Consider the following 25904-nt stretch of genomic DNA (forward strand, 5'->3'; position numbering starts at 1 on the left):
TTAAGTGTGGTGCCCGTGTGCTTTAATAACACTAAAATAGATAATCTCTTAAAAGAGTCAATTGGGGATTTGTCAGTTCCTCCACTTCATGGTGGATGGTTTCAAAATCCACTGCTTTTCTCTGCTACAGAGGACAATCCTTACACTCCTACCTACCAGTTTCCTGCATCTACTCCTAGTCCTAAATCTGAAGGTAATTAGAGGAATATCATGTGCCTCTCTTTGTACTGGTGCTGTTACTTTCTTTTTTACTTTGGGCTTTTTCCTGGTTGCTAAGGGCTGTCTACCAATCATTTGCTTCCCTCCAGCCTAATGTTTTGTGGTGTTTTTGTCTCATTCCTCGCTGACTGTGTAACCGAAGTCTATACAGATGGTATTTGAAACCTATTCCCTTAGGGTTAATGGGTAGCTGATGAACTTAGTTTAATGCTTTGAGCATTTGGGACTCTGGGAACAACTGCCCCTAGCCAGCTCCCCAGGGCTTTGTCTCTGGGGAGGTGGCATGGTGCTGAGGGCTAGTCAGTGACTCAGGAAAGTGGTGTCATTATGGCTGGTACACAGAAGGAGAGAGAGGCCTGCCAGCTTTCCACAACAGGAAAATCACCAGGGTCCTATATGGACAACTAACTCAGCACTGGGCCCCTGTTGACGTGGGTCCTCAAGGTGTATCTTCTTGGTAGGGAATTCCCAAAGAGATAACCAGGTAGGCTATTAAGTTATGGTAGAAGATGATACCTCTTGAAAATAAGGTTTTGGGCCAAGTTGGAAAATATTTGATGAAAGATCTTGATAGCAGTTTGGCCCTATTGCCATCTTTGTATCTAAGATTTATTTTCTTCTGGGGCAAAAAGTCTAAGTTTAGAAGAAGTATCCTTAAATGGTGCCAAAGAAGGTTCTACAAGGTGAGTGAAGAGCAACATCCTGAGAATTATCGAGTTCCAGATATTATCTGATCTTTGGGTGAGTGGCCCAGAACAGGGAAGTGGGTGGGACACGTAGGAGGAAATTTGTTCAATGCTATTCTAGAATGAGGTGTTGAGTGCTTTGAAATTCAGTAGTTCAAGCAGTTTTGAGAACTTTCTGTATGCAATGCACTGTCCTTGGCATTGAGGATATTACCATGAATCAGTCATGGCTCCTGCCCTCAAAGAGAATTTCATAAGGCCACCTAGTGAATTATGGCCAGTGTACTGGCAATTGCAAGAGCAGGTGTCCAGAAGACCACAGAAAGTCTTGCTGGCACTCAGGAGGTCCTCAGTAAATACCTGGAGGGTGTCAACGAGTGAAGGGTTTGGACCATGGAAACAGCGATGAAGCCCAGAGCCATCACCTCACTGGTGCTCTGCTCTAATTCTGCACAGCCATTCTCATCCCTCTCACTGGTAAAGTCATCCAGTCGATCATTCCCCAACTCTTACTGATCACTTAACTTTTATGAGAGAGTGTGCTGGAGTATATTAGATACAGTTCTAGTTAAAATGCCACATTTCAGTTCTGGTCTTCCAAAACTAAGCAAGGTTTAGTTTGATCTATGGGATAGTAGAGTTCCATTATGTGCTAGGTCAGTGGTTTCCGTCTATTTCATGCTTAGGGTCTATTTTGAAAGAAAAGGAAAACTCTACCAAACACACAGACTTAAAAAATGAAAAGCTAATCATTAATATTAATTATGACCTCTTCATTGTCAACCAGGCTTTTGTTTGGTGTGAGATAACTTTCTATCTTGGGGTGCTGATTTTATTCAAAAGCACTGCTGGAAAAAATAACTAGCTCAGTTGGACACAGAGTTTTCCCAGGGCAATTTTGATTAAAAGCAATATTTGATTTGTACTTTATTTGGTCTTGAGAATCCAACCCACTCATAAAATAGGGCTCCTGGGAGTGGGTGTAGCTCAGTGGTTGGACACCTACTTTCATGTACAGTTCTGGGCTCAATCCTCAGTACCTCCTAAAAAGTGATATAAAATAAAGCCAATGGGACTTTTAAAAAAACAACAAGCTTTGTTACCTTTGATAAACATCCTGCTGGAAGGCATGGTACAGCCATAGGTGGGGACAGAGGACGGCTCACCTGGAAAGGTTCCTGTGGAGCAGAACAGTGGCTCCTGTCAGACTAGAAGATTGCCTTAGCCTGACCCAGGCAGTGCCAGCTGCTTCCACATTAGCTTGACTGTTGGTCTAAAGTCAGGGTTTCATAACCTCGCACCCAGAGCTTCTATGCCATCAGCCACCACACCTAGCCACCCTGGCTAACGTTAACCTCTGCTTGTTGGCACACAAATCAGACAAGGGAATTGGGGTTATTTTGCCCAGAGACATAAACAGCAAGGGGTGACGTGATAACTTTTCACATCTAATTTTTGAAGCAGATCTATTAGTTTCAAAGATCAAGAGAAGTAAATAGTCTTAAACGGTGAAGGGGAGGAAGTTAGGTTGGACATAAAAAAGTCATAATAACGAAGATGATTAGACCTCAACACAAGTTTATAAGAACTACTCTTTCCTGGAGCTCTTATTAAAACAGGATTCCAACTCTCACCTCTACCCCTGCCTTGTTGACAGAGCTAGACACTGATCACTAATTTATTCAATTGATGGAGGCTTTTTACATGAAGCATTTGAGCTTGATCATTTTAAAAATGTTACTTTCTTCTTTTTTAAGGTTAAAGAGAGCTCTGGATTTCTGGAGCCATAATTTGTGGTTTCCATATTGTCTCTGAGCTCCCAGAGCCCCTCATCGGCCCTGTCCTTGGTGCTGCCGCAGTCCGCGTCCTTCTTAACGTGGGGAAGATTTATCTCTTTCAAGAAAGATGAGCACTAATTGAGGCTCGATTCCAATTTTAATGAGCAATAAGAAACAGCTTAGCGAAAATGAGAGCCACCATTCCAGAGTCAATCCTCTGGGATGGAAAAGGTGGTGGTTTTAATCCATAATTGGAAACTGGAATTATTTGTAATAAGCATATATAAGCCTAGCGTAAGAGCTGCTGCCTCTAAGTTCTAGTTTTTTATACAGTATGTATCAAAGACATTTCTAAATATCTCAAAGTAACTATCCCAAATAGTAAATGACTATATTAAAGTTTGTTTATGCTGGCTTAGTAACCTTTTTCCAAGCGACAGTGAAAAAGTAAACCTCTCGCCAAACTTTTGGAAGAGAAAAAGAATTATCTTGTCTAAATCAATGAGGTTTAAAGTGCACCTTTTAAAAAAGCTTTGTAGAAAAGAGAAAGAGTAGAAAAAACTCAGGACACTTATTTCTTGTAATTTTACTACATGCCTCAATCACTAGAAACCTTATAACAAATTAAAATAATTTCTCAGAGGTCCTTTGGGAATAACTTTCAGATGAGGCTAGGCAAGTGAGTTTTACTCTCTTTGCTTTTTAATCTTCACTTGACCCTCCCCTTCATCATTCCTTGCCCCCTAACCCAGAGTTACTTGTCTGTGAATTGCATTCCATTCTTTTTGTTACAGGCAAATGAAACCCCCACCACCACCTTTTTTTTTTTTTTTTTTACATCTGAGATGCTACTTGCTCAAAATGATTGTGGGGTGATGGGATGTTGATAGACACGACCATCAGCTCTACCCACTCTTACCCCTGCACCCCAGACCATTGAGGGGTTTCCTCCTGAAGCTGGAGCAAGAGGGAGGTATGGAGAAATGGCTTCAGAAACTCAGCATCTGCCCCTTGTCCCCCTTTCTCCCTTAAGCATTGGCAGTGTGGTGGCTGGCATGGCAGCTGCTCACAGTTGTTATCCGATTAAAATAGCATAACCGCTATGATGATGAGCACTTACGGAGCCCTTATTGTGTACAAGGCCCCATGCTGCTTGCATCACAGTGATCTCATTTTCATCCTCATTTTATCATGGAAGAATTAGAAGTTTTACAGGTTAAATAACCTGGGCAAGCCAGTGCAGAGCCAGATTCAAACACAGGCCTACATGGCTCCCAATGCTTCTCTGTGATACTGCTGTCCTGATCCACTGTGTTCTTGAATTTTCAGCCCTTTTCAAGGATGCTCTGATGCCTCAGGCCAGGCACCCAGCTCCCTGCTGGTTGTGAGCCCATCTGCTGAGCCATTGTCTCCCAGGATGTTTGAGAACATGATGGTAGGAAAGCTTCCCAGGTACCCTTGATACACAGCCAGGACTGGAGGGCTGGAATGGAGGGACACCACCCTTACCCACGGAAGAGGAGAATACTCACCCAGATGCAATTTTGGGAATTTGGAGGCAGGATTAGACCCTGCAGCAAAACCTAATAACACGTTTTGGTACTTTGTGCTCCAACCCTGGGAGGACTAACTCAGCTATGGCAGGATGAAGTGATTTCCATCTGTTTATCAGCAAGGGGTGACATCCTAGAGACCAGGTTTTAGCCCCCCCCCCCCTTAATGTACTGGGTGGGTGGGTGGGGGGGCTGAATTGAACCCAGGACCTTGCATATGGGAAGCTGGTGCTCAATCACTGAGCCCGGTCACCTCCCCTGCCTTGCTTTTGAATACCTCTTCCAGCACCATTCAGGCTGCTGGTGGCCACTGCCACCTCGTGGTGAAGTGACTCAAGATTCCAGCTCTTGACATCCCGAGATGTGGTGGCATATTTTGTCACATTATGTCATTCCTAGATGAAGCTGTGGAAAGGCAAGGATTTAAGGTGACTGACTTTCTCAGGCACATCTGTGTTTGAGTTAAAACAGTCCTCTATTGGCCTTACAGGATTTCTAAGAATAGCCTTATTTTGCTTGAGTTTCAAGCAAATAGTTGCATTGTGAACATGCTTGGACAGCATCTGTGCCTCCTGCCCCAAACTCCAGCTCGTCTGCACGAGGAGGTGCTGAGCTGCTCAGAGTGGTCACCTTTGCTCTCCTAACTGGAACTGCCCAGAAGGGCTCAGCCCAGTGGGCAGAAAAGTCTTTGACAGTTGAGAAACAGGAGTGAATTTTCCCTTTCCGCTTCAGAGGCTCAGGAATACGAGAGGAGTTGAGGAAGGTGAGTCTTTTTCTATCCTCTGGTCCTCCCAAACTTTTAATACTGTAACTTCTCTTTGGTTGGACCTTATTTTCACCTATTCTTTAAAATTCTATGTATTTTTTTCTGAATTTGTCTGCTATAGCTATTTTATGCCCTGTCCTGATCCTTTTTTTTTTTTTTTTTTTAATCCCTTGGAACTTTGCCTTTAACCAAAACAGACACAGCTTTTAGTCAATCTTTTCCAAAACTCTCTGGACTTCTGACCTTGCCCCATGTCCCCCTTTGCTCATTCTGACTCCTCCATTTCACCCAGATTTTTAATCTAATTCTACATATTCTTTCTTTGAATATTTCTTTTGTGTATGTCGTATGTGTATATGTACATATGTGTGTCTGTCTTTCCCCTTTAGCCTTTTTCTTCCTGAATGTCTGTGGGAAAGTGGGAGAGGAATTAATTTGAGGATAGAAAAAAATGTTCCCAAAAAGATCCATTAATGGTACAAAAATTTTAAGGCCTAAGAAATGCATACAACTTGAATTTAACCAGTATAGGCAGGTGATTATGTAAATAATGCTTTTTGCCCATTATCTGTTTTTTCCTGTCAATTACACACTTTTTATAGAACAACATTCTCAACCAGCACTTTATCAGTTGTCTCTAAGGTTGTTGTAAATTCTCAACAACAAAAAAGTCTTTTAGAAGCTCATTTAAAGTCTCTGTGGTTGAAAAGGAAATTATATGCCTCCTGGTAGTTTTAGGAGAATAGCTGTCCCCAAATTGAGCCACTAAAGACAGATTGCCAAAGCCCAGTTGAGAACTGTTGGTGTGTAGACATCAGAGCCCAGCAGGGGCCTTCGGGGCCCAGAAGTGAGTTGTTCACCCTGTGTTTAGTAAATGACTGTGCAAACCCTGCTTAGGTTCGAGCGTCCTTTAAATATTGGCACAGGAGGCTCCACGTGCTGCTGCCAAGGTTTAATGTCCACTGCTTTGGGCTCACAACCAGCATGTGGCTCCACCACGAGCAGGAGTCATGAGATCCCAGTTTGACTGAGGCCAATACAGGGTTGTGTAAAAACCCTTAGAGGCAGGGTTTCAGACTCTGGTTTGTTTAATAAAACAAAAACAAAAACTGGAAAATGTTCCATTTGGCTAGCTCTAGAGTATAGAAATGCAGATGGGTAAGCCTTACCTTCCAGTCATCCAGTGTTCCTATCCTTTGGCATTTCTTTTTGCATGCCCATTTTTCTTATTTATGAAACTGCAGGAGAAGGTAGCAAGAAGAAGCAAGGGGAAAATGTGGCAAGAGTCACTCAGTTTTACCCAGTGTCCCTGGAGGCCAGCAGAGGGAAAACTAGATGTGGGGGTGGGGGTGGGGACAGCGGGGGAGTGCTTGCTTAAGCATCACCAGGGAGAGGTGATGCAAAAAACTAGGGCAAAGACTTTAGGGACTAGAAGTCGGCTTGGCGGATGCTGCAGGGCGTGACTTGAGTTTCAGGACAACACCCTGCCCTGCCTCTTCTATGACATAAACTGTAATGGAATAGCCACAGTCTTTTCATCTTTCCCAGGACTGGGCAGATGAAGCTGGGGTAAAAGATGAAACAAGGCACCCATCCTGTCACAAGGACTAAGAGATGGCAGAGGGAAGTGGAGTCAGAAATACCTTGAGCCCATTTCTACTTTTCTCTCTTTTACTGTGCAGCTAAAGGCAAATTTCTTAATCTGCCTGGGCCTTACTTTCCTTGTCTATAAAGTGACGTACTATTATTACTTACCTTGTAGAGTTATTATAAGGATTAAGTGAGATGATATTAGTGAATTACCAGCAACAATTAAGCACTTAATAATGGTAGCAACTATTATTTTAACTCATAATCTGGGATGTAAGCTACAAATGTAAGATTTGTAAGACAAGCATCAACAATTAGAAAAAATTATATATCTCCTGGAACTTGTCCTAATGGCTAAAAGTTTATTCAATGAATTTGTACAACTTACAGTTTTCCCTCTTAAAAGTTGATGGACTGAAATCCAAGGGTCAGACTCAGCTCCTGTGGACACTGTATGAGAAATGGAAAGTCTCTTCATGCAGAGATGTCCCGCCCTGTGAGATTTTTCTCCACCAACACCAAATAAGAAAATAGCTTTGAGAACATTGTCAGTCACACCTTCTCTGCTGTTTTTGTCAGCCGTCTTTCTACTTGTTCTTATAAAAATATGTAAACTGTTTAATTCTGTGTTAGTGGTATTTTTCCTACTTTATAAAAACTATTCCTCATTTTCTCCTAATAAACCTAGAATGCTACATTAGAAAGTTCAAGGGAGGAAATTTTTTTCGAAGAGCTCAGGCTTTTTTTTTTAATCTTTGAATATTTAAATGCTGTCCCCCTCCCCATGGTTCTTACTTCAAGAACCAGGTAGTAGTATAAATTACCCCTCACTGCTCCATACTTTTACTATGATTCAGAGAAGTGCAGGATATGGAGCTGAAATGCTGAGTTGGATTTTAAGCCATGTATACATTGCTTTCTAATTAAGCTGACTTTTCATTTTCCATCAAATCCCTGTAATTAGTGTGGAGTTTAGTTCCCTTTGACATTGTGGCATTTTAGCAGTGCAATAATCAGAAGTTGTCCTAAAAAAACATAAACTGACAGTGAAAAAATTTTCAGCACAGTCTTTCAAAATACACATTTCTGGACCCCATTTTCAGCAGGTAATATGAATAAGTTTGCACACTCAATTTATAATAGGGAAAGGCTCGCTGTGTGGGTAGAAGAACTATAAGCCCTGCTCAACCTTGATGTTGACTAATCCTTATCCTTAAAGCAAAAAAGGAAGGAATGAAAAAAGGAAAGAAGGGACCAACCCTGGTACCTGATGCTTTCCCTTAATGGGGATGGGGGAAAATTGGGACAGATAAAATTGGGGAGAGGAGTGGGGAAAAGAAGGGGTGATTGAGAGGCTGTCTTTGGGCAATACTTTACTCAAAATAATAGTGTTTATTTACATTTCATAAAATAGTCTGGCTTTTTCAGCTCTGAAACTTAAAATGATTTGCATAGAGACAAGGACTTGATTAACATTTATATCATATTGCATTGGCGTCTTTGACCTCTTTTTGCAGGATTGCCAAGTGCTTTGTTAAAGGGGGAAGGAGTTCTTATTTGTGAATTCTGAATTCCAGATTAACAAGATAGTAAGAACTTGGAAAGGCTGTTTCCCACTAACTATTGGAGTAATGCTTTAAAGAGGGTCATTGTGAATTTAGTGACTACGTATCTGCATTTCCTCCAATAGCTCTGTATTAGTCAGCCAAAGGGGTGCTGATGCAAAATACTAGGAATTGGTTGGTTTTATAAAGGGTATTTATTTGGGATAGGCACTTATAAATACCAGGCCATAAAGCATATGGTACTTCCCTCACCGGTTTGTTTTCACATGTTGGAGCAAGATGGCTGCCCATGTCTATGAGGGTTCAGGCTTCCTGGGTTCCTCTGGGCTCAGCTCCTCTATTTTCCCCACAAGGTCAGCTGTAGACTGAGACTCTCTAGGCTTTGCCTCTCTCCACAAGGTCAGCTGTAGACTATTAAGGGAGTGGCTCTGTCTCTCTCTCCCTGGGGCTACAGCTTCAGCATCATACTCCAACATTAAAAGCCTTCAACTCTGTCCTTCGTCATGCCTTTTATCTGTGAGTCCCCACCCACCAAAGGGTACGGACTCCATACCCTACTGGCACAAGAGGTTTACATGAATACTTAAGAAAACCTATGAATCCAATATAATCTAATATGCCCAGAGGAAAAGATCAGTTTACAAACATCCAATATTTCTTTTTGGAATTCATCAATAGTATCAAACTGCTACAGCCCCAATCTGATAATACAGAAAATCTAGCCATGCAATGGGGGATTCTGATCTTGTCTCAGTTCTACAGGCTTCAGGGCCCCAGTGTGCAGCTCGTTTAGAGCTGTGCCATCTTTTGTGTGTTGTATTTGTTCCAGAGTCACAGTTTATACATTTACCCCAAGAGGACTTTTACAGAGCAAACTGTACACCAGAGGTTCTTAACCTTTTTTTTTGTTCCACAGACTCCTTTGCCAATCAGGTAAAATGCATGGACCCCTTATTAAGTCCACACTATGTATTATTTAATAAATATATCACACCTGCACCAACATGTCCCCACGAGAATAATGTTTTCTTGGATTTCAATTCAAGCTCACAGACCCCTTGTTAAGAACCCCTGCTGTAGACCATGTCAGCCACAGGTCTGTTAGGTTTCAAGGGAAAATTAACCCGTGAGGAACCAAGTCGAGGTAGAATCAAATTATGATGAGGGGCTTATGAGCAATTTAGTGGTTTTCTCAAACTTTTCTCAGCTGCAGAACCTTTTTGCTCAATGATAATGTATATGGGACCTTAATGTATAAAACACATCAAAGCTGAGATAGGAATCAGAAACCACACTATACATCCAGTAGCAGCCCAAGGCCCCTCAGGTGGAACTCTGCAGGCTAGACCAGATTCTCTCCAGCTTGAGGAGCCATGGATCCATCTCAACTCCCACAGCCAGGCCTGGGACCCTGTGTTCCAACTTCAGTGTGGGAATCTCTCGAATGTGACCTTTGCCTGCCTGTCACCAGGCACTTCTTGGTGTTAGGCACATCATGAATGTCCTCTCAGGACTGCAAGTCCAGCTTAGTTGGGTGAAGCCGACAAACATGGCTCCTCTTGAACGTTTGCTGTGGTGTGGCTGCCTGCGCTTGGCTCCTCTGGGAGCCAACCCCTGGGCCCCCTGACGTGCAGGATACCAGCTCAGGACCCCAGAGGTGGGGGCCGTGTATCTCGCATCTCTCGCCTTAGCAGGGTTTCTCCTGATTACGTTTTGTTTTGTTCGGTAGATGATGATTCAGATCTGTACTCTCCTCGATACTCCTTTTCTGAAGACAGTAAGTGACAATTTCCTGGTCGTGGGGGAGGAAGGGAGGGTGGTAGATGAGGGAAAACATCTTTCTGTTTTTAGCTTTCCTAGGGGGAACCATGCATTTTAAAAGCTTTTTGTATGCACTTTCTTTCTCCAGCAAAGTCTCCCATTTCTGTGCCTCGCTCAAAAAGTGAGATGAACTACATTGATGGTGAGAAGGTAGTTAAGAGGTCCGCCACGCTACCCCTCCCAGCCCGCTCTTCCTCTCTGAAGTCGAGCCCAGAAAGGTAGGTGCTCTGTCTCCCTTTGTCCATCAATACCAGCCAGGACCTCGCCAAATGTTTACAGAGACCTAGGAACCTTCTTCCTTAGGAAAATGGAAGCAGAGGGGTCTCTTTCCTCTTTGGCGTAGACAGACACCTTCAGCTGTGTGGGTTTTCGCTCTCATACACAACCTATCAGGAAAGTGTGGAATTTCTCTGCTGGGTCAGATACGTCAGAGCCAGGAGGCAGGCAGTCCTGATTTCAAATCCCTACTCTCTCATCTGTTAGCAGTGACTACTTTCTGAGTTTCAATTTCTTCATCTGTAAAGTGGAGGTAAAAATGGCATACTTCCTTCATAGGGATGTTGTAGGGAAAAGTTGGAATAGTGCGCATAACATTCTCAATAGTGTGTGGCTCATAGTGTAGGCTTGACATGAACTACAATTAGCATCACTTTTCACCGTTTCACAAGAGAAATGTTAGCTGCAAGGCATGTCACGTATTTTCATGCTCTGTGTGCATACTGACAGGGCCCATATAGGAATCTAATCTTAAAAGGAAGCCACAGCTTTTAAGATCTACTTATTCATGTGACAGATGCAGGTGCCTTATGGTTTGGGACTGGTTCTAATGATGACATTAGTCATCTCTCAGGGCCTGCACTGAACAACCCAATTTCCTTTGAGTGCTCACCCTCTAAAATCGCCCTGTGGAGCAACCATCTTATGGCATCTGGACTGGTGTTCCATGTATCTTTTTAGCTGTTTTCACTGCTTCTTAATGCAAAAAAATGCTCTGCCAAACTATTTTTTCCTCAAATACATACTTCCATACCCTTTCCAACTTCCTAGGAAAATGAATGGCTGTTTTAAAACCCCTGTACATACTTAAGCAGCATCTCCTTGAGGAGTTTGATAATTTAATTAGAGAGGAAACCTGGGTGTATTCATCAAGCACCTGCTGGGTACCATCTGTGTGCACATTGAACCAGGTGTTATGGAGGACTATAAACACGTAAATTGTCATCCCTGTCTTCAAGAAGTTTTTGTCTTTGCAGGAAAAAGTAAATAAAATTCCAGTGCAAAATGCAAAGGAAATGCACATGTGTAGAAAACTTGAAAGCAGTTTACAAGTCCATGTTTCTTCTGAAATCCATTGCTGGAAGCCAGGTTAGGTATCTCTGCTAAAGGCTAAGATTGGTGGGGTTGAGGTTGGGAAGAGAATAAGAAGGGCACTGTTGTTATAGCAGCTGATATTGAGTCCTGTGGGCCTGGCACTGCACTATGTAATTTACATGCTCCAAATCATTTAGTCCTCACAACAGCCCCTGTTTTTCAGATGAAGAAACTGAGGCATCATGAAGTAAAGTGCTTCACCATGATCAGCTAACTAGCAAGTAGTGTAGCAGGGATGTGAAGCACAGCTAACTGGCTCCAGAATCTGCATTTTCTCACTGCTCTAGAGTGAGTGGAAGTACAGGCATGTTTTGGCAATGATAAACTCGTGAGAGCCTAGCAAAGTGAAGGATTTTTCTAGCATAAGCTTTGCTACTTCTTCCTCCTTCTCTTTCTTACTCTCCCCTCTCTGCTTCCTGAAGCCTGGTTTGAAGTACAGGACACCTCCAGCCCTTTGTGAAGTGAAGCCCAAGGCTTAGCTGTTTATTTCTGAGAAGGAAACCAGCACCACTGACTTGTTTGCCCTGAGTCTGATTTCATGCTTCACATGTAAAAATTTCTTGATTAGACTACAGTCAGTCAAAGTCTGACTGTTACAAAAGCTGATGCGAATTTTCACAAAAATAGCTTTAATAGAATTTTCTTTCAACAGAAACGACTGGGAGCCCCCAGATAAGAAAGTAGACACAAGAAAATATCGTGCAGAACCCAAAAGCATTTACGAATATCAACCGGGCAAGTCCTCTGTTCTGACCAACGAAAAGATGGTAATGTGCATATTAGAGTTCCTTTGTCTCCCCCTGCCCGTGTTCTTTAATCTGGATGCATTGTGCAGTGGGTTACATTCTTTCCACCCTGAGATAGTCTTGCTTTGTTTAGAAGACTATGAAAATGAAGTAATTTTACCCTTTTCATTTTTGCAGGTGGTCATAAGTTCTGAAAGTCTGCTTTTAAAGAATCCTCTTATTGTGTCTCTGTTCTTTTTGTGCATGGTTTTAACTAATTTTAATTTTTATACTAATGTAAAGATTGATTTGCTGCTGTCGTTTTTTAAAAAATATTTAACAGTTTATCAGGCTTATTATTAACTGGTCTGAAGTCTTTTACGTTACTCTTATTTGAACACCAATGTTGTAGAAGTCACTAGTGTATCATTTAAAGCTAGATAATCAATATGTCATGACTTGGACAAAAAGCACCAGTCAGTTAGAAATATGTCTTTTAGGTGTCCTTTTTCGGATATGTCCAATGTGGAGACCCAATTCCAGATTTACTCTGGTTCGTGGTTCCCTGCCCGAGTTCACATCTCCAAGCACTTCTTAGCAGGGAAAATGGCCTGTGTGTGGACGTAGCAGACCACCCTGAAAAAGCAGTCAGTTTTGTGAAATGGAAGAATTTTTACAAACTGATTAGTTTCCTGTCTGCCAACCATGCTTCCTTTCATTAGCCTGTCATAAGATAAAGCTGCTTGGTAATTCTGATTGTGGTGAAGGGATTCTCCAAAGCTCCATGAAAACCATAGCCCTTTAGTCAAGGGAGCAGGATGAATTATCATGCTGTGGATTGGTTTTTATTAAAATGGTGTTACCACACCATCACCTCTGAAATGTGGGTTCAAATTATTTTCCCTTTGCCTCTTCTGCTGTACATGGTTTGATTAGATTTTTACTAATATAAAATGTGACATCTGGCTCCAGCTTTCTTTGGAGATTCTTCCGTTATGAGGTAACTGGTACATGATAAACATAGAGATCACCTTCCCCACAGGTGTTCCTGGAAAGTCATACTCTTTGAGTAGATACTTAATAATTTAAAGACAAGCCTAAGACTTGCCAAAACATACTAATACATTTAAGTAATTTCAGGGCCTCTTTGTAGACTTTGGGGTGGTTTTGTTTTGGCAGTGTTACTGTTCTTAGTTTGTCAGTGTTCTTATTGAAGCCTGCAGCCTTTTCTTAATTTCTTCTCTGTTTCTTCCTCTTCTCCTTGGTTCCTAGTAATTTAACACTATTCAGAACTAGGGGAAAAAACTCACAGTTTTGTTTTTCTCACTGATAACACAATGGTTACAAGCATCTTCCATAAAATAGTCTTGGGATCATTTATATTGTTTTTATGAACCCCCTCTGTGTTAAACCATACTCCTAGATACACCCAGGACTGGGGCATAAACACCGAAGAGAATCATGACAGTCCAGTAGTTTTGGTGCCTTTCACCCAATTTAGCACTGCTCTTCCAAATAGAAGTTATTAATTTTAGAGAAAAATTTCGGGTGAATCGTAACCTTTTGACAGCCTAACCTTCTTAGCAGTTGACTTGGTTCTGTTTTTGAGAGGGGTTTTCTGTCTATCCCCCTCTCCCTTTTTTTCCCCCCACCTAGAGAAGATGGAAATGTGTCCGTGTAAGGCTTGGTTTTTGGTATCTGGTATCAGTTTGCCAGAATTTGAGAGATACACATGTACTTTTTTGTTGAGAGTGGATAAGTATACCAACTAAGTGACAAATATAGGATCTGATTTTGCTCACAGATAGACACAACTCCTTTTGGAAAAAAATTTTCTTCTATTTGAGGTACTCATATCTACTTAAGCCTGGCAATTTTAAATTTGACCTCATAAGCTCATCTCTGATATTAGGTTGAATGGTAGGCTCTTAAGGCTACCCTGGAGCATGCCCAAGCCACGCCAGAGAGGTAGAACACTGTACTGCCTTCAGGATCCCCTCAGGAGGTTTTACAACTTTGATGCCCTCTTCAGCTGTTTGGCAAACCTCTATGAAGTTCTTCATACCTACTCGATCCCTCTTTTACAGATCAACCCATTTTTTTTCACTTCTAGCCTTGGAGATGGAAATCTATTGTTCAGTCCCTGCTTTGTCAGAAATGGCCTTTTCCAGGCTTTCTTCCTTTATGCTTCCTTCCAAATTCCCTTACAGAGCTTCAGTTCAGTTCAACAAATATATATGGGATAAGGTTTATGTGCCAAGCTCTGTGTTAGTACACACTTCCCTAGGCGTGTACTGAGAAGGACAGACATTCAAATAGTAATTACAGACATAATATATTTTGGAGATATAAAACGAAGGGTTTTACCCAGATTGGCTTCTTCCTCGTTCACCAAGGTCACCTTGGCTTCCTTTCTTGGCTTCTGAAGTTACTCACTTGTTCCTGCTTTAGCTTAGTGTAGGGGGTTTTCATTTTTTCTGTTCCACGGACCCCTTTGCCAGTCAGGTGAAAACCATGGACCTGTTACTAAGCCCACACTATACTGTGTATTTTTTCATAAATGTATCACACCTGCACCAACACATCCCTACAAGAATAATGTTTTTTTAAAATTTCAGTTCAAGCTCATGGACTCCTTGTTTAGAACCCCTGGCTTAGTGTCATCTGTAAACTTAGTGGGTCTGCCCCCTTCTTATGTGGGGTATGAGAAATGGAAAATAGTATAGTAGGAAGAGTGCTGGACCCAGATCTGCATTCTGGGCTCATATTCTGGCTCTGCCTTATGTCGTGGGATAAGCCACTTAGTATTTCTAAAACTCAGTGTCTTCATCTGTAAAATGGAAATATTGCCTGGTATGCCAACCTTGCTGAAATACTGAGTGACAGAATCAACTGGGATAATGTGTGTAAAAGAATTGCAAACATTACAAAGTGCTACGCAAATGAACATACCACATTCAGATGATGTATTTCACTAAAACCTTAAGCTGGCCTATGGTTCCTGTTCAAGCAGCAAAGCTGTTCTTGAGGTGAATCAGACATTTTCCTGGGGAGTCATCTGTCTTTTCAAAGGATTTTGTCAAGTTGGGAAAAGAATAGCCTGCAGTACCAGAGGACTTTGCCTGGCGTTGTGGAATTGGCCTTGCGTACCAGCACAGAGATATTCTGCTCTACAGCCAGAAGGACGTTTTCTATTTGGATCTACCCAGCTGAGTTATAAATGACAAAATGAAGCGCAGATGTTAGTGCTGTGTGGTACTGCCTTTTTACCTTTTATCTCCAAGCAGCTTAAAGGACACAGTTGCAGGCTGCTTTGGACCCAACCTGGTTTTCATACCTCCTGACTTGACTATCAACACAGTGTTTGCCTTGATAGTAATACAATCTGTGTACAACCTTTAGGTATAAAATGGGTTAAATTGCTGAGGACTGTGAGTTCCAGAACTTTCTGACTGTGTCCCAAAAAAGTTGGTACATTTTATTAAAAAAAAAAGGCCTAACCTACTCCCAGAGAGTAGGTTATAAATAGTCTTTGTAAAAATAATAAACATAAAATTAGGTTTCGTGAACCCTCACACTAGAAAGATCTAGAATGTCCTTATATCTAAATTGTCCCTCCTGAATCTTTGTGTCCTTGGAGGTACTATACCTCATTTCCCTGAATAAATACTTGCAATCCATTTACTGCATTGGGGCAAGGCTTCTCCTTCAAAATGTAAGCCAAGGGTCCCTAAAGCCAATTGGAGGAGGCTTTAACTGGATGCAAGAAGATAGACCCCTGTTTCGGTATATACTTCCCTTTGCTTTCAACTAACTTATATTCAGTTAATTTCAGTTAAAGAATGGTTCTCTGCCATATACCCATATCTTCCTCCACCTACAGCAAAAATAGAAATAATGATCCTTCCAGGGACCTCAGCGTAAGGGGTTGATAAAGGCCACTAAGAAAGTTTGCAGTCTTTCTCCAAGCAGCAAAAGGGCTGTGACCTGAACAGTTGGAAGGATGGTGTCCAGGAGGAGCTGCTTTGTGAAGCAGTAGCTTTGAAGATGTGGACACAGGATTCAGAGCCCACTTCTCCTGTGTCATAGTCCTGAGGGAGGTTTTCAATCTCTAGTAGAAAATTTGTGCATTTTATACTTTGCATTGTTGATAGAAAATCACCATTTCTCTCTTTTTTGTGGCTGTCAAAATTTTTCAAAATTTAGTTATGCCATGAGCCTCAAACCCTCTTGTCTCATGTGAACATATCTCCTATTAAGGGGAAAACCTGATTAGCTTTCCAGGCATTCAGTTTTTTACTATTTCCAGAAATGTATGTTATTCCACAGAGTCAGATACCCTCAGAATTTTATAAATATAAATATTTGTAAATATTCAATCTTTGTGGAGTCAAATTATCAGTCTATGTAAACTATCTCTTAAAGTTATATAAAGTAAGAAATCTAACTTATTTTTGTAATATAACCCAGAAGTTTTTTCCCCTTGTTGTTCTGTCTTGTCCAGCTTTTCTCTCACTTTATTTTTTTCCCAGGTCTTTAACATTTATTTGTTAGAACACAAACTATGTTCTCTGTATTCATCCCCACAGATGCTTGTGTTTTTTTTCACTTGGTGTCCTCTGCTTTTACTTATATCATTCTTCACTTTCCTGTGTAGAGGACGTGGTTTCTCACCTACTCATGTGCCATTAAAGATGCAGTATTAACAGATTGGCTTTTATAAAGTGTCAGTATTTGTGTTAATTTTGGAAACCTTAAGCCAGCCTTGCAAATAAGTACTAAAGCTGTACTAGCCCTTAAAAATTGTTTGCTCCACTCACCTGGCATAGATAGCTAAATGTTTGGTCTACTCTCAAGATTATTCGTTCATAACTAATAGTTCTTGTAAAGAGGAAATAAAGGCTTTTTTTCTCCCCAAGTACTGAAAATTGTTGAGGAATACTGCTGTGCCCACGCTCGTTCATGTTGTTGAGGGAGCAGCATGGTCCAGAGTTCTACATCTACAGTCCATTTGCCTTCTGCCTTAGGACTGAGAAGGATTCCCTCAGTGTTCCTGTTTTTCTGAACCCATCCTCTCCCCTGTTTGAGCTCTTCCAGTTTTTTCCTGATGGAGGTAAAAATGGATGATGGCTGCTGTTGAACACAGTTGCTGTATATACCTGGAAACCACTGCATCTCTACTGGCCTGTTCCTATGTAATCTTTGCATAATGTTATCCTTCTCTCTCTCTTTCATTTCCCTGTCACCAACCCCTATAGAGTCGGGATATAAGCCCAGAAGAGATAGATTTAAAGAATGAACCTTGGTATAAATTCTTTTCGGAATTGGAGTTTGGGAAACCGGTAAGTTTAATAGCTTCAGTGGTTATAGACACCATTTAAAAATACTCTGTTGATGCATTGTTGCTGCTAAAAATCAGATCTCTTTGTGACGAATTCAGGAAGTGGGGAGCAGCCGCATCAGTTGTCAACAGTGGGATTTTCTATTCTCACTGCAGCTGGTAGTGAGAAAGGACAGTGAGCTCTGGAAGTGCTTCTTTCCAGACTAACCCAGAGAGACATGATGGAATCATTACTTGGCTTCGGACCTCCCATTGCTAATAACAAACATCATGCACCTGTGGATGGCATTATTTCAGTTGTTTGTTCCTTTCCTCTGCTAAAGATTTTATGCCATGCCGTAGCAGGAAAATGCATTGTACACAGAGAAGACCAGCTCCGAAACTGCTATGAGTAGCTTTTTCAAAGCACATGTGCAAGGGAAGTGCCAGAACAGGCTAGAAAGGGCCCCTCGCTGCAGATATGACTAACAGGTGCCTCCCCATTGTGATGCTTGGGGAATGGTTTCAATGAGTTAGAGTAATGTCTGAAATAGAACTTAGGATTTCTAACAAAGTCATTGTTCACCCTAACACTCTGCAACTTTGATGCAGATTGACTTTTGCCACTTAAAGGAGGATTTTCTTAGTCCTGTATCTAGAGGAGTATCAAACCAAAAGAGAGAAGTGAGCTCATTCTTCCACTTGAGATGACTGGAAGCTGACTTTACCAACTCTAGTTATTTAAAGTCTTATTACAGCCACAGAAGGAATTTACAGACTGAGGGGTTAAGTGTGTAAAAATGAAACGTGTCATTAGATGCTTGTGTGAGACTTCAAGCATTGAATACAGCATTTGAATTATTGTGGTTTGGGATGGTAGTTTCATTTGCAGACAGGAATGCAATAAAATGTTAAATTTCATGTGTATTTTTTTCATTAAGACTAAGACAGAGCTAGGAAGTAGGTGCTCTAGAAGTGCTCATTTGAATTAGTGTTGCTGAGCTTTGTTTGAAAGTCCAGGCATCCTCTGAGTTATGCTCACTTTACTTAAAAATTGCTGCTTGTAGGAACAGGTATTTCTCCCTGCTTGTCCCCTCCAAATGCAGCCACGCTGTTGTGCTCACAGCACCACCTAGTGACCAGCCGGGAGAGTAGCTTCTAACCCCAAGGATTTGGTGCACCGTCTCCTTTCCTTGTCCTAATCAGGATTTGGTGCACGTATCATTTCTTCTCCTTTTCCTCCGTTTTTTTCTCTGCTGCCTACCATTTAGACATCAATTAAGTCTGCCTTAGACAGTCTTTTCCACAAGCAATTATTTAATTGTATTTTCACCCTTTTCCTATTTTATTTCTTAAAAAAAAAAAAACACCTCAGTTATCCCACAAAAAACTTATTTTCATATGTGTACTAACCCCTCACAAAAAAGCCCACCATTATTAGCGTATGTAGCAGTACCTTTATCAAATAAATCAAAGCTGTTAGTTTTGAAGTTAAATTATGCATAGTAAACAGCCCATGCTATTGACTTTTGAAGTCTTCCTGAATCCAGAAATTAGCCATCATTGCACCTGTCTGATCAATAAACTAGCTTTACCTGAAACACTAGATTTTAGAAGTTATGAAATAGTTTTTTTCTAATTAAATGTGGTTGTATTTTACAAAATCTATTGTTGCAAAGAATTATCTATTTTTGTTATTTAAAATGAATTTAATTTGTAAACACTTTCTTGTTGCCTTTTTTAATAGATAGTAAATGAAGAAATGAGTAGGGATACCATAGTGGCTTTAAGTCTATCTCTCCAGATGACTAATCCATATGTATTAAGTGCTGAATACAGAAATTAATATAATTTCCTCCAGTAAGCGCTGGATAAAATTTCACAAACCAATTTGAGTTAGTTATAATGAAATTTGCACAAAATCCTTGGAGCTATAAATAATCCCCTCTTTCTCCACAACTCATAGGTCATTGTATAATAAATTTCAGGTCTAAGTAGGGACAACAGAAAGGTCCACTCTGGTAGGAGAGAGGTTCCAAAGTAAGAAGTGGTCTGTAACTTCTGATGCCCCACCCTCCTAACCCCTTCCTCATTAAACTTTATAACAATCTCCTGGCAGATTTCTGCTTTGCAATGTAGCTCTAATTCTATCAAGAAGGGATAGAGGAGAAAACAGAAAAAACCTTACAGCCTGCTGCTTAAACTCTGTTCTCCAATAGGTGAGCAAGCTATGTCTGTACCACCAACAGTGCTATCAAAGTCTAGTTAAACTGTAAAATGAGGTTTTAAAAGCTACCAGTGTGAAATGGTCTAGTTACGGAGTACAGTATTTAATTCCCATTTTGTAAGCAGAGTTCGTTGCTGTAAGAGGGAAGAAAAGCCACAAAGCACATTTTATAGTTCAGCTCACCCTCTATTGGCCAAATCTCTAAATTCTCATGCTTGTTAACACATAATGAATTTTACTGTGGGGAAGACTGCTTCAAAAATGTAGTCTCCAGTGTCAGTCTTAATTTGAAAAGAACGGTAAGAATTTTATTTTTGTTAATGTTTTCTTCTGTTTTATTATTACGTTTTCAGTGTTTGGGATCCAGCAATTACGTATTTTCGATACACAGATATAGGAACAAACTTCTTAGTTACTGTTTCCAGCCCCCAAGTTCTCCAGGGTCCCTCTTTGGGGCAGCTTTGTGTCTCCCGGCAGCCTCCCTAGAACAGCAGACTCCCTGCTCCGTTTGCTTTTGAGTTCACCTTTCTGTGTTAATACAGTTCTCCTAGTGTGGCCCTCTCTGTTTGAACCAGTCTCCATGTTTGTCTTTATGTCTTTATGCTCATTTCTCCATTTCCTCCTCTGCTTCCCGTCAGCCTCCCAAAAAGATATGGGATTATACTCCTGGAGACTGCTCTATCCTTCCTAGAGAGGATAGAAAGGTAATTGCGCTGTGCCTCCTCCTTTGGACTCTGCGTGTGCTCTCTAGCCTTGGTTGGTGTGAGTGTGCTGTGAGTTTTGTTTTATTTTTTTCTTTATTTCCTTTTTTAAATTACTTTTATTTTTAACCTGGTGATAACTTTTCTTTTGGCTTGGTCATAAAACTGTTTAACAAAGTCTCTAAAACATATACTAATGTTTAGAGGTTTTTTAAGCAAGTACTAATTCTTCTGACATCTAACAATGGTACATATTCACCACACTCTAGAAGGAGAAGATAGGTATTTCCTAAAGGTAGGTTTTTGTGGTGTTTGTTGTTCTTCTCTTTAGCAAATAGAATAGATTTTAGAAGTTTGGATTGCCTCAGGATTTATATTTTATATGCCTAATGTTACATTCCCTGTGTTCATGTCTTTAAGTAATTTCTAGTGAATCTTTGTGTTTTAGTCATGCCATCTTTGCTTTTTTTAAAAGTGTAACACTAAAAATATTCATTTTTCAAACTTAACCTTCCATTCTTTCTCCCTTTCCTCTAAACTAAAACATTCTTTCCCATCTTCTCTTTCTTGAACCAGACTAATCTAGAAAAAGATCTCAACCTCTGCCAAACAGAGTTAGAGGCAGATTTAGAAAAAATGGAGACGCTTAATAAAGTACCCAGTGCAAACCTGTCACAGGTATTTCCTAGTTTTTCTCATGCCATCAGTTCCTTTTCAAGCTGTTTGTTTTCTTCTTTGCTCTATGATTTTTATGTAGTTGAGGTGATGGTTAGTTATGCTGGTTATTTTAAGCTGCATGGCTTTCTGACTCTTGTTTTAGGGCCCCCTCTCACTCCCCCCCACCCCTACCCCCAGTTAATTTTTGCTTGGATTTGTCTTGAGCTTGGCATCTTCCTTGAAGGGGATTTTTCAAATATATGAAAAGTGGTTGATGACTTAGATCACCCAGTCCCCCATGCACACACGTTTTATCATTGTCTTTCTCTGCTTTCAGGGGAGCAACCTTAAATTCCCTTTCTTCGCCACTACATACCTTCTCACAAATTTCAGGGAGCCATTTTGGGCAATATCCATAGCTTTTTTGCAGCCCTGGGAGATGACAACCTCAGAGATCATTTTCTAAAACTCAGCAGCAGCGATTTGAGTCCTTTTTATGAGTATGACACTGTCAGAATAGTACTATTGGTAATTTTAAAGGTCAGAAAGTTCTCAATGAAGAAAATGGATTCCAGTGGCCAGATGGCCTGGCCACAAACAAGCATTTGATACCCAATTGCCACTAATGTTTTTAAAGGGAGCTATGTCAAAATGTGGTTTTTTAAAGGCTACAGTTGGAGAGGGAATCCAAGGTAAATGAGTTCTCTGGGGAAAAAAGTACCAAATATTTGAAGAACTGTTCCTGGGCTTCCTGAAAAAACAAAAGGGACTCTTACAAGAAACTGTTATCTTTATAGAAAATAAAAAAGGAATACTGACACTGATGAAGAGGCTAGGAAAGCCCATAAAATATGGCAGGAAAAGTGGAAAGTGCTTATTGCCCCATGCTGTACTTAAATGGAACTAAAATGAAGAGGGTCAAACCGCCAGCATGAGTAACTTGGGAATGAAAAAATCACCTAAGTGCCAAAGACTCAAACTTGGGAAGGGGTGAAGAAACTAGAGCAGGGGATTATGGCAGCGGCCAAGGAGGGCTGTGGAAAGAGCGTCACAAGCTGAGCAGCTGCAGGCAGATTCTGGGGGTTAGGAGCCAGGAGTCCAAAGGATCCCTGGAGAATGAGGGAGCCAGCAGGTGCCTGGGTTGGGCCCAGGAATTAGAGTTTGAAGGAGGTACAAGAAGTGAGTGTCATTGCACACAATCGAGGCAGTTAGGTGATGGGAGATGGGACCTTGAGTTGTAGGGCTGAAAGGTTTTGGTGGGAAATTATCACAGTGAGTCCTAGAGTAATAACTGTGGCTTCAGATCATTTCCATTGGGCTGGATGGATGGGAGCTCTGAGATGACAGGCTAGCTGAAAACAATTCCGGGACCACTTTTCCAAGTAGTCCAAAACAATAAGAGAGGTTCAGTAACATATGCAAGGATGAAAGGCAGTTAAACTGCTGAACTGCAGGCTCCCTGAGGGCAGAGAATCCTACCCAGGGCATAGTGGACACAAAGAAGTATCTGATGCTTTCTCACTTTGGTTTAATGTTTAACACATTAATCCCTAATGTGTATAAGTCATGTGCAGGAGGATTCTAAATCAGTGTAAGAAATGTACTGAGCCCTCAAGAACTTGATAATTTAGTCGCACCCTTATAAATAAAAGATCTCCAACAGTATACAGTAGTGCCTGCTAAGAGCTAAATGAATGGTATAGACTCTGAGTGTCAGAAGAGAAATCTTGTGGAAAATCAGGGATGGCTTCTCTGAGGAGTTAGCGGAGCTCTTAAAGGATGGATAGAACTTACATAGGGGCAAACACGGGGGCATCCATGTGCAGCATGGTCAATGCATTAGAGCACAAAGTGAACATGTTTAAGGTTGGAAGTTTTGGGTAGGAATGGTAGGGGGAAGGTTTGGGAAAGAAGTTTGAGGCAGGATTGCAGAAGATCATGAAGTATGGGTAGGGAGATGATTTTACCCTCAGGCCAGTGATGTAATTTAGGAAGTGTTTTAGAAAGTTCAGTATCATGGCTCTAGAAGGCCTAAATTAAAGGGAGAAGATACTTAACCTGGCAGGGGAGATACCATAATCACAGATGTGCTTTTCCTAGGGTGAGGCTTATCCTTTGCACTCCTGTTGTGATGACCACTGCGAGTTGCCCAAATGTGGGAAACTCAACTGTATGATTTGTGGTATGCGGGAGTGCATTTGTGCTTCCCCACCTAGTGGGGGAAACTGAAGGAAGAAGAAACTGGAGTCCAGGCTTGAAGAGGTGAGAGCCCATACTCTAGCAGTACCAGTGTGAAAGAAGGGGCAGGGCAGGTGAGAGAACACAGAGGAAATTGCAAGGGAACATTTTAACTGATGTGAAAAGCAAATAATCAGGGGGTTGGGAGGAGACAAAGACAGCACTAGGGTTTCAGCCAAAAGACTGAAAGAATAGGGACATCAAAAGGGGAAATTGGGAAGTGGATGAGGCTCAAGTGATTGGGCTTCCATCTACCATATGGAAGGACCCAGGTTCCACCCCTGGAGCCTCCTGGTAAAAGCATGCCCGTGCGGCAAGCCAGTGCCCGCGAGCCAGACAAGCCATGCAGCAAGATGATGATGCAACAAAAAGAGATGAAGGGAAGAGTCAAGGTGAGACGCAACGGAAACAAGGAACTAAAGGTGGTGCAAGTGACAGGGAACCTCTCTCCATATCAGAGGTCCCCCAGGATCAAATCCTGGTGAATCCTAGAGGAGAAAAACGAGATAAGACCAGGAAAAAAGGGGGAAGGGGGACAAATAAGAAAGATGGGAGGAAAATCAGTGCAGAGGTAAGATGAGAGAGTTGATTTTAGGTAATTTACTTTTGAGGTGTTGCTTGGGTATCATGTAGGGAATTTCCAGTAGACATTTGGAAATGTAAGACTAGGCCTCATGAGAGAGGTGGTAGAGATGAGGACACCCAACCTAGGAGTAGATGAAAGATCCAAGGGTGGGGGTTCATGTTGAGAGACAGGATGACAGACCAATAACTGCTTGTTGGGGGTACTCTGACATGGAATGGGGGAAGGTCAGAGAAGTAACATTTCAGAGCATTAGGAGGAAAAGTGAAGGAACAGGTGAAGAGAGCATGAGAAGTAACCAGTGTTCCAGGGAGTCCAGAAAAAAATGGAACTGAAGAAAGGTCAATGGATATGATAACTAGAAGGTTTCCAAAGACTTTGGAGATTGCTAGGTGAATAATTGGTGTGAGCTAGAGTATGCAGCCAAAGAATCAGGCGATCCTGCAGGGGTACAGCCTTGATTGAAAAGATGAGATCATGAAAGGAGCAAGTAGGATGTTTCTAGAGGACTCAACAAGGCCATGGCAAGTTTTTCCAAGATGGAGACCATGACACAGTTGTCAAAGTAGAAGTATCAAAGAGTGGGGCAGGTGCCAAGGGGTAAGAGGCTCAAGATGGAAGAAGGATGGGCAGGTGAGACCAGTGCAGCCTAAAGGGCTGGGCAAATTAATGATGAGGTAAGAGTGGTTGCCCATGCTGAGGAATAATGGGGGTGATGTGGGAGCAGAGTCCTCATCCTGGGCCAAAGATGCACTTAGAAATGAAACAATGCAACAGGTTGAGGGTGGGTGTTTGAGCAGGCAGAGGGCCAGGTGGGTGAACCTCAAGTGAAGGTTGCCTTCCCTCCCTGTCATCTTGTTTTCCCTCGTTCACAAGCTCCTTTCTTCTCTTTCTCTTCTTTCTCCAAATGTCTCTTCTCTTTCAGATTGCCTTTGTCCCTCTAAATGGTCATTGTTAGAAGAATATTTTTTAAAGTTAACTTTTGCATTGATTTATTCAACTACCAGGTTGTGTATTTTGACTTTTTTTTTTAAACAAGTACATTGAATCCTTTGCCTTTTTCTCTCCAAGACAACATCAGAAAAACTAAACTACATAATTATATTGGTTTTTCTCTAAGTGTAGGTCTAGGTTAATTGCATTCTTCTTTTGGGCAGTGGCCAGTAATTTTAATTTTATAAAGCATTTCCCACCTATGTTGAAATGGTCATGAATAGGCTTTGTGGGACTGTATTTCTCTCCATTTCCACTCTTTTAAATCTGCAGGCATAAACACATTGTCAAAATACAGTGTGGTATTTCACAATACATTTTTTTTTTACATATTCTGTACCTGAAGTGTTGAATGTCACTCTCTGTGGCTTCTGGGGTGCATGAAGGAATCTGTGGTGGGTTCTGGAGGAGGGTCTGAGGGCTGGGGAAAAGCTGGTGAAGGATGTGCTCCATGCTGCTAATGCATGTTGGCCAAATGGCAGATCAGTGGGCCTGCAACCTGAGAGAAATATAAGCCAAGAGGCCATCCCCTCACTCATTCAGAGGGGCATTGCTGCATCCACTGGAAGGCAAAAGTGCAGAGAGTAGTAGTGCCCATCTGCCCTGAAATCTTCCTCCCAAAGAACACCACCCTCCACCACATGGAAAAGTCTTCCCATCCAGAGTCCTTGTCTCCCAGATGTCCTTATCTATTTAGAGAAAGAAAGTGACTTCTCTCTTTTTCCCTTTAGCATGAAAACATCTGAGTCAAAATAATCTCTAAACTATTTTTTTTTTCACATTGACAGAGCACAGGAGTCAGCCCCACTCCGGAAACTTCTTCAGAGCCTCCTGGATAGTAAGTTGTACCATTTTCATGGCTTAATGTTTAAAATATTGAAAATGGGAAGGGGCGTATGTTTTGGACCCAAGTGTGTTTTATCTGTAGCAATCTAGGGGCTTTGAATACTGTATAACAAATAGCAATTTAATTGTAGTCTTCGATTTTTTACCTCTGTCCTCTTCCTCTTCCAGTTTAATTTTATGAGCATTCAAATTACCTTTGGTAAACTCTTCTCATGTCATCTTCTTTATCTTTAGAATGTGAGTTTCTTTGAGTTTAGACTCAAAG

At 41.4% G+C, this 25904-nt stretch overlaps 1 protein-coding gene and 1 non-coding gene across 51 annotated transcripts in view; both read left to right on the top strand.

Annotated features, from left to right (window-relative positions):
* Nucleotides 1-25904, top strand: part of SORBS1 (sorbin and SH3 domain containing 1) — a 269353-nt gene that overhangs the window by 195081 nt on the left and 48368 nt on the right. For 18 of the 50 annotated variants that reach the window (XM_058298701.1, XM_058298680.2, XM_058298685.2 and 15 more), the window contains 8 exons: nucleotides 131-193; nucleotides 9887-9934; nucleotides 10067-10196; nucleotides 12002-12116; nucleotides 17333-17416; nucleotides 20260-20325; nucleotides 20899-21000; nucleotides 25582-25631. In XM_058298701.1, the coding sequence (XP_058154684.1) occupies nucleotides 131-193; nucleotides 9887-9934; nucleotides 10067-10196; nucleotides 12002-12116; nucleotides 17333-17416; nucleotides 20260-20325; nucleotides 20899-21000; nucleotides 25582-25631 (658 nt within the window). The remainder of the gene's footprint in view (nucleotides 1-130; nucleotides 194-9886; nucleotides 9935-10066; nucleotides 10197-12001; nucleotides 12117-17332; nucleotides 17417-20259; nucleotides 20326-20898; nucleotides 21001-25581; nucleotides 25632-25904) is intronic. The other 32 variants (XM_058298682.2, XM_058298698.2, XM_058298686.2 and 29 more) reach the window with 6 other exon arrangements.
* On the top strand, nucleotides 23029-23192 carry LOC111763807 (U1 spliceosomal RNA). Its single transcript, XR_002796583.1, has one exon. It is a non-coding gene; the product is annotated as a U1 spliceosomal RNA (small nuclear RNA).

This window comes from Dasypus novemcinctus, chromosome 6 (assembly GCF_030445035.2).
Source record: "Dasypus novemcinctus isolate mDasNov1 chromosome 6, mDasNov1.1.hap2, whole genome shotgun sequence".
Lineage (NCBI taxonomy): Eukaryota > Metazoa > Chordata > Mammalia > Cingulata > Dasypodidae > Dasypus > Dasypus novemcinctus.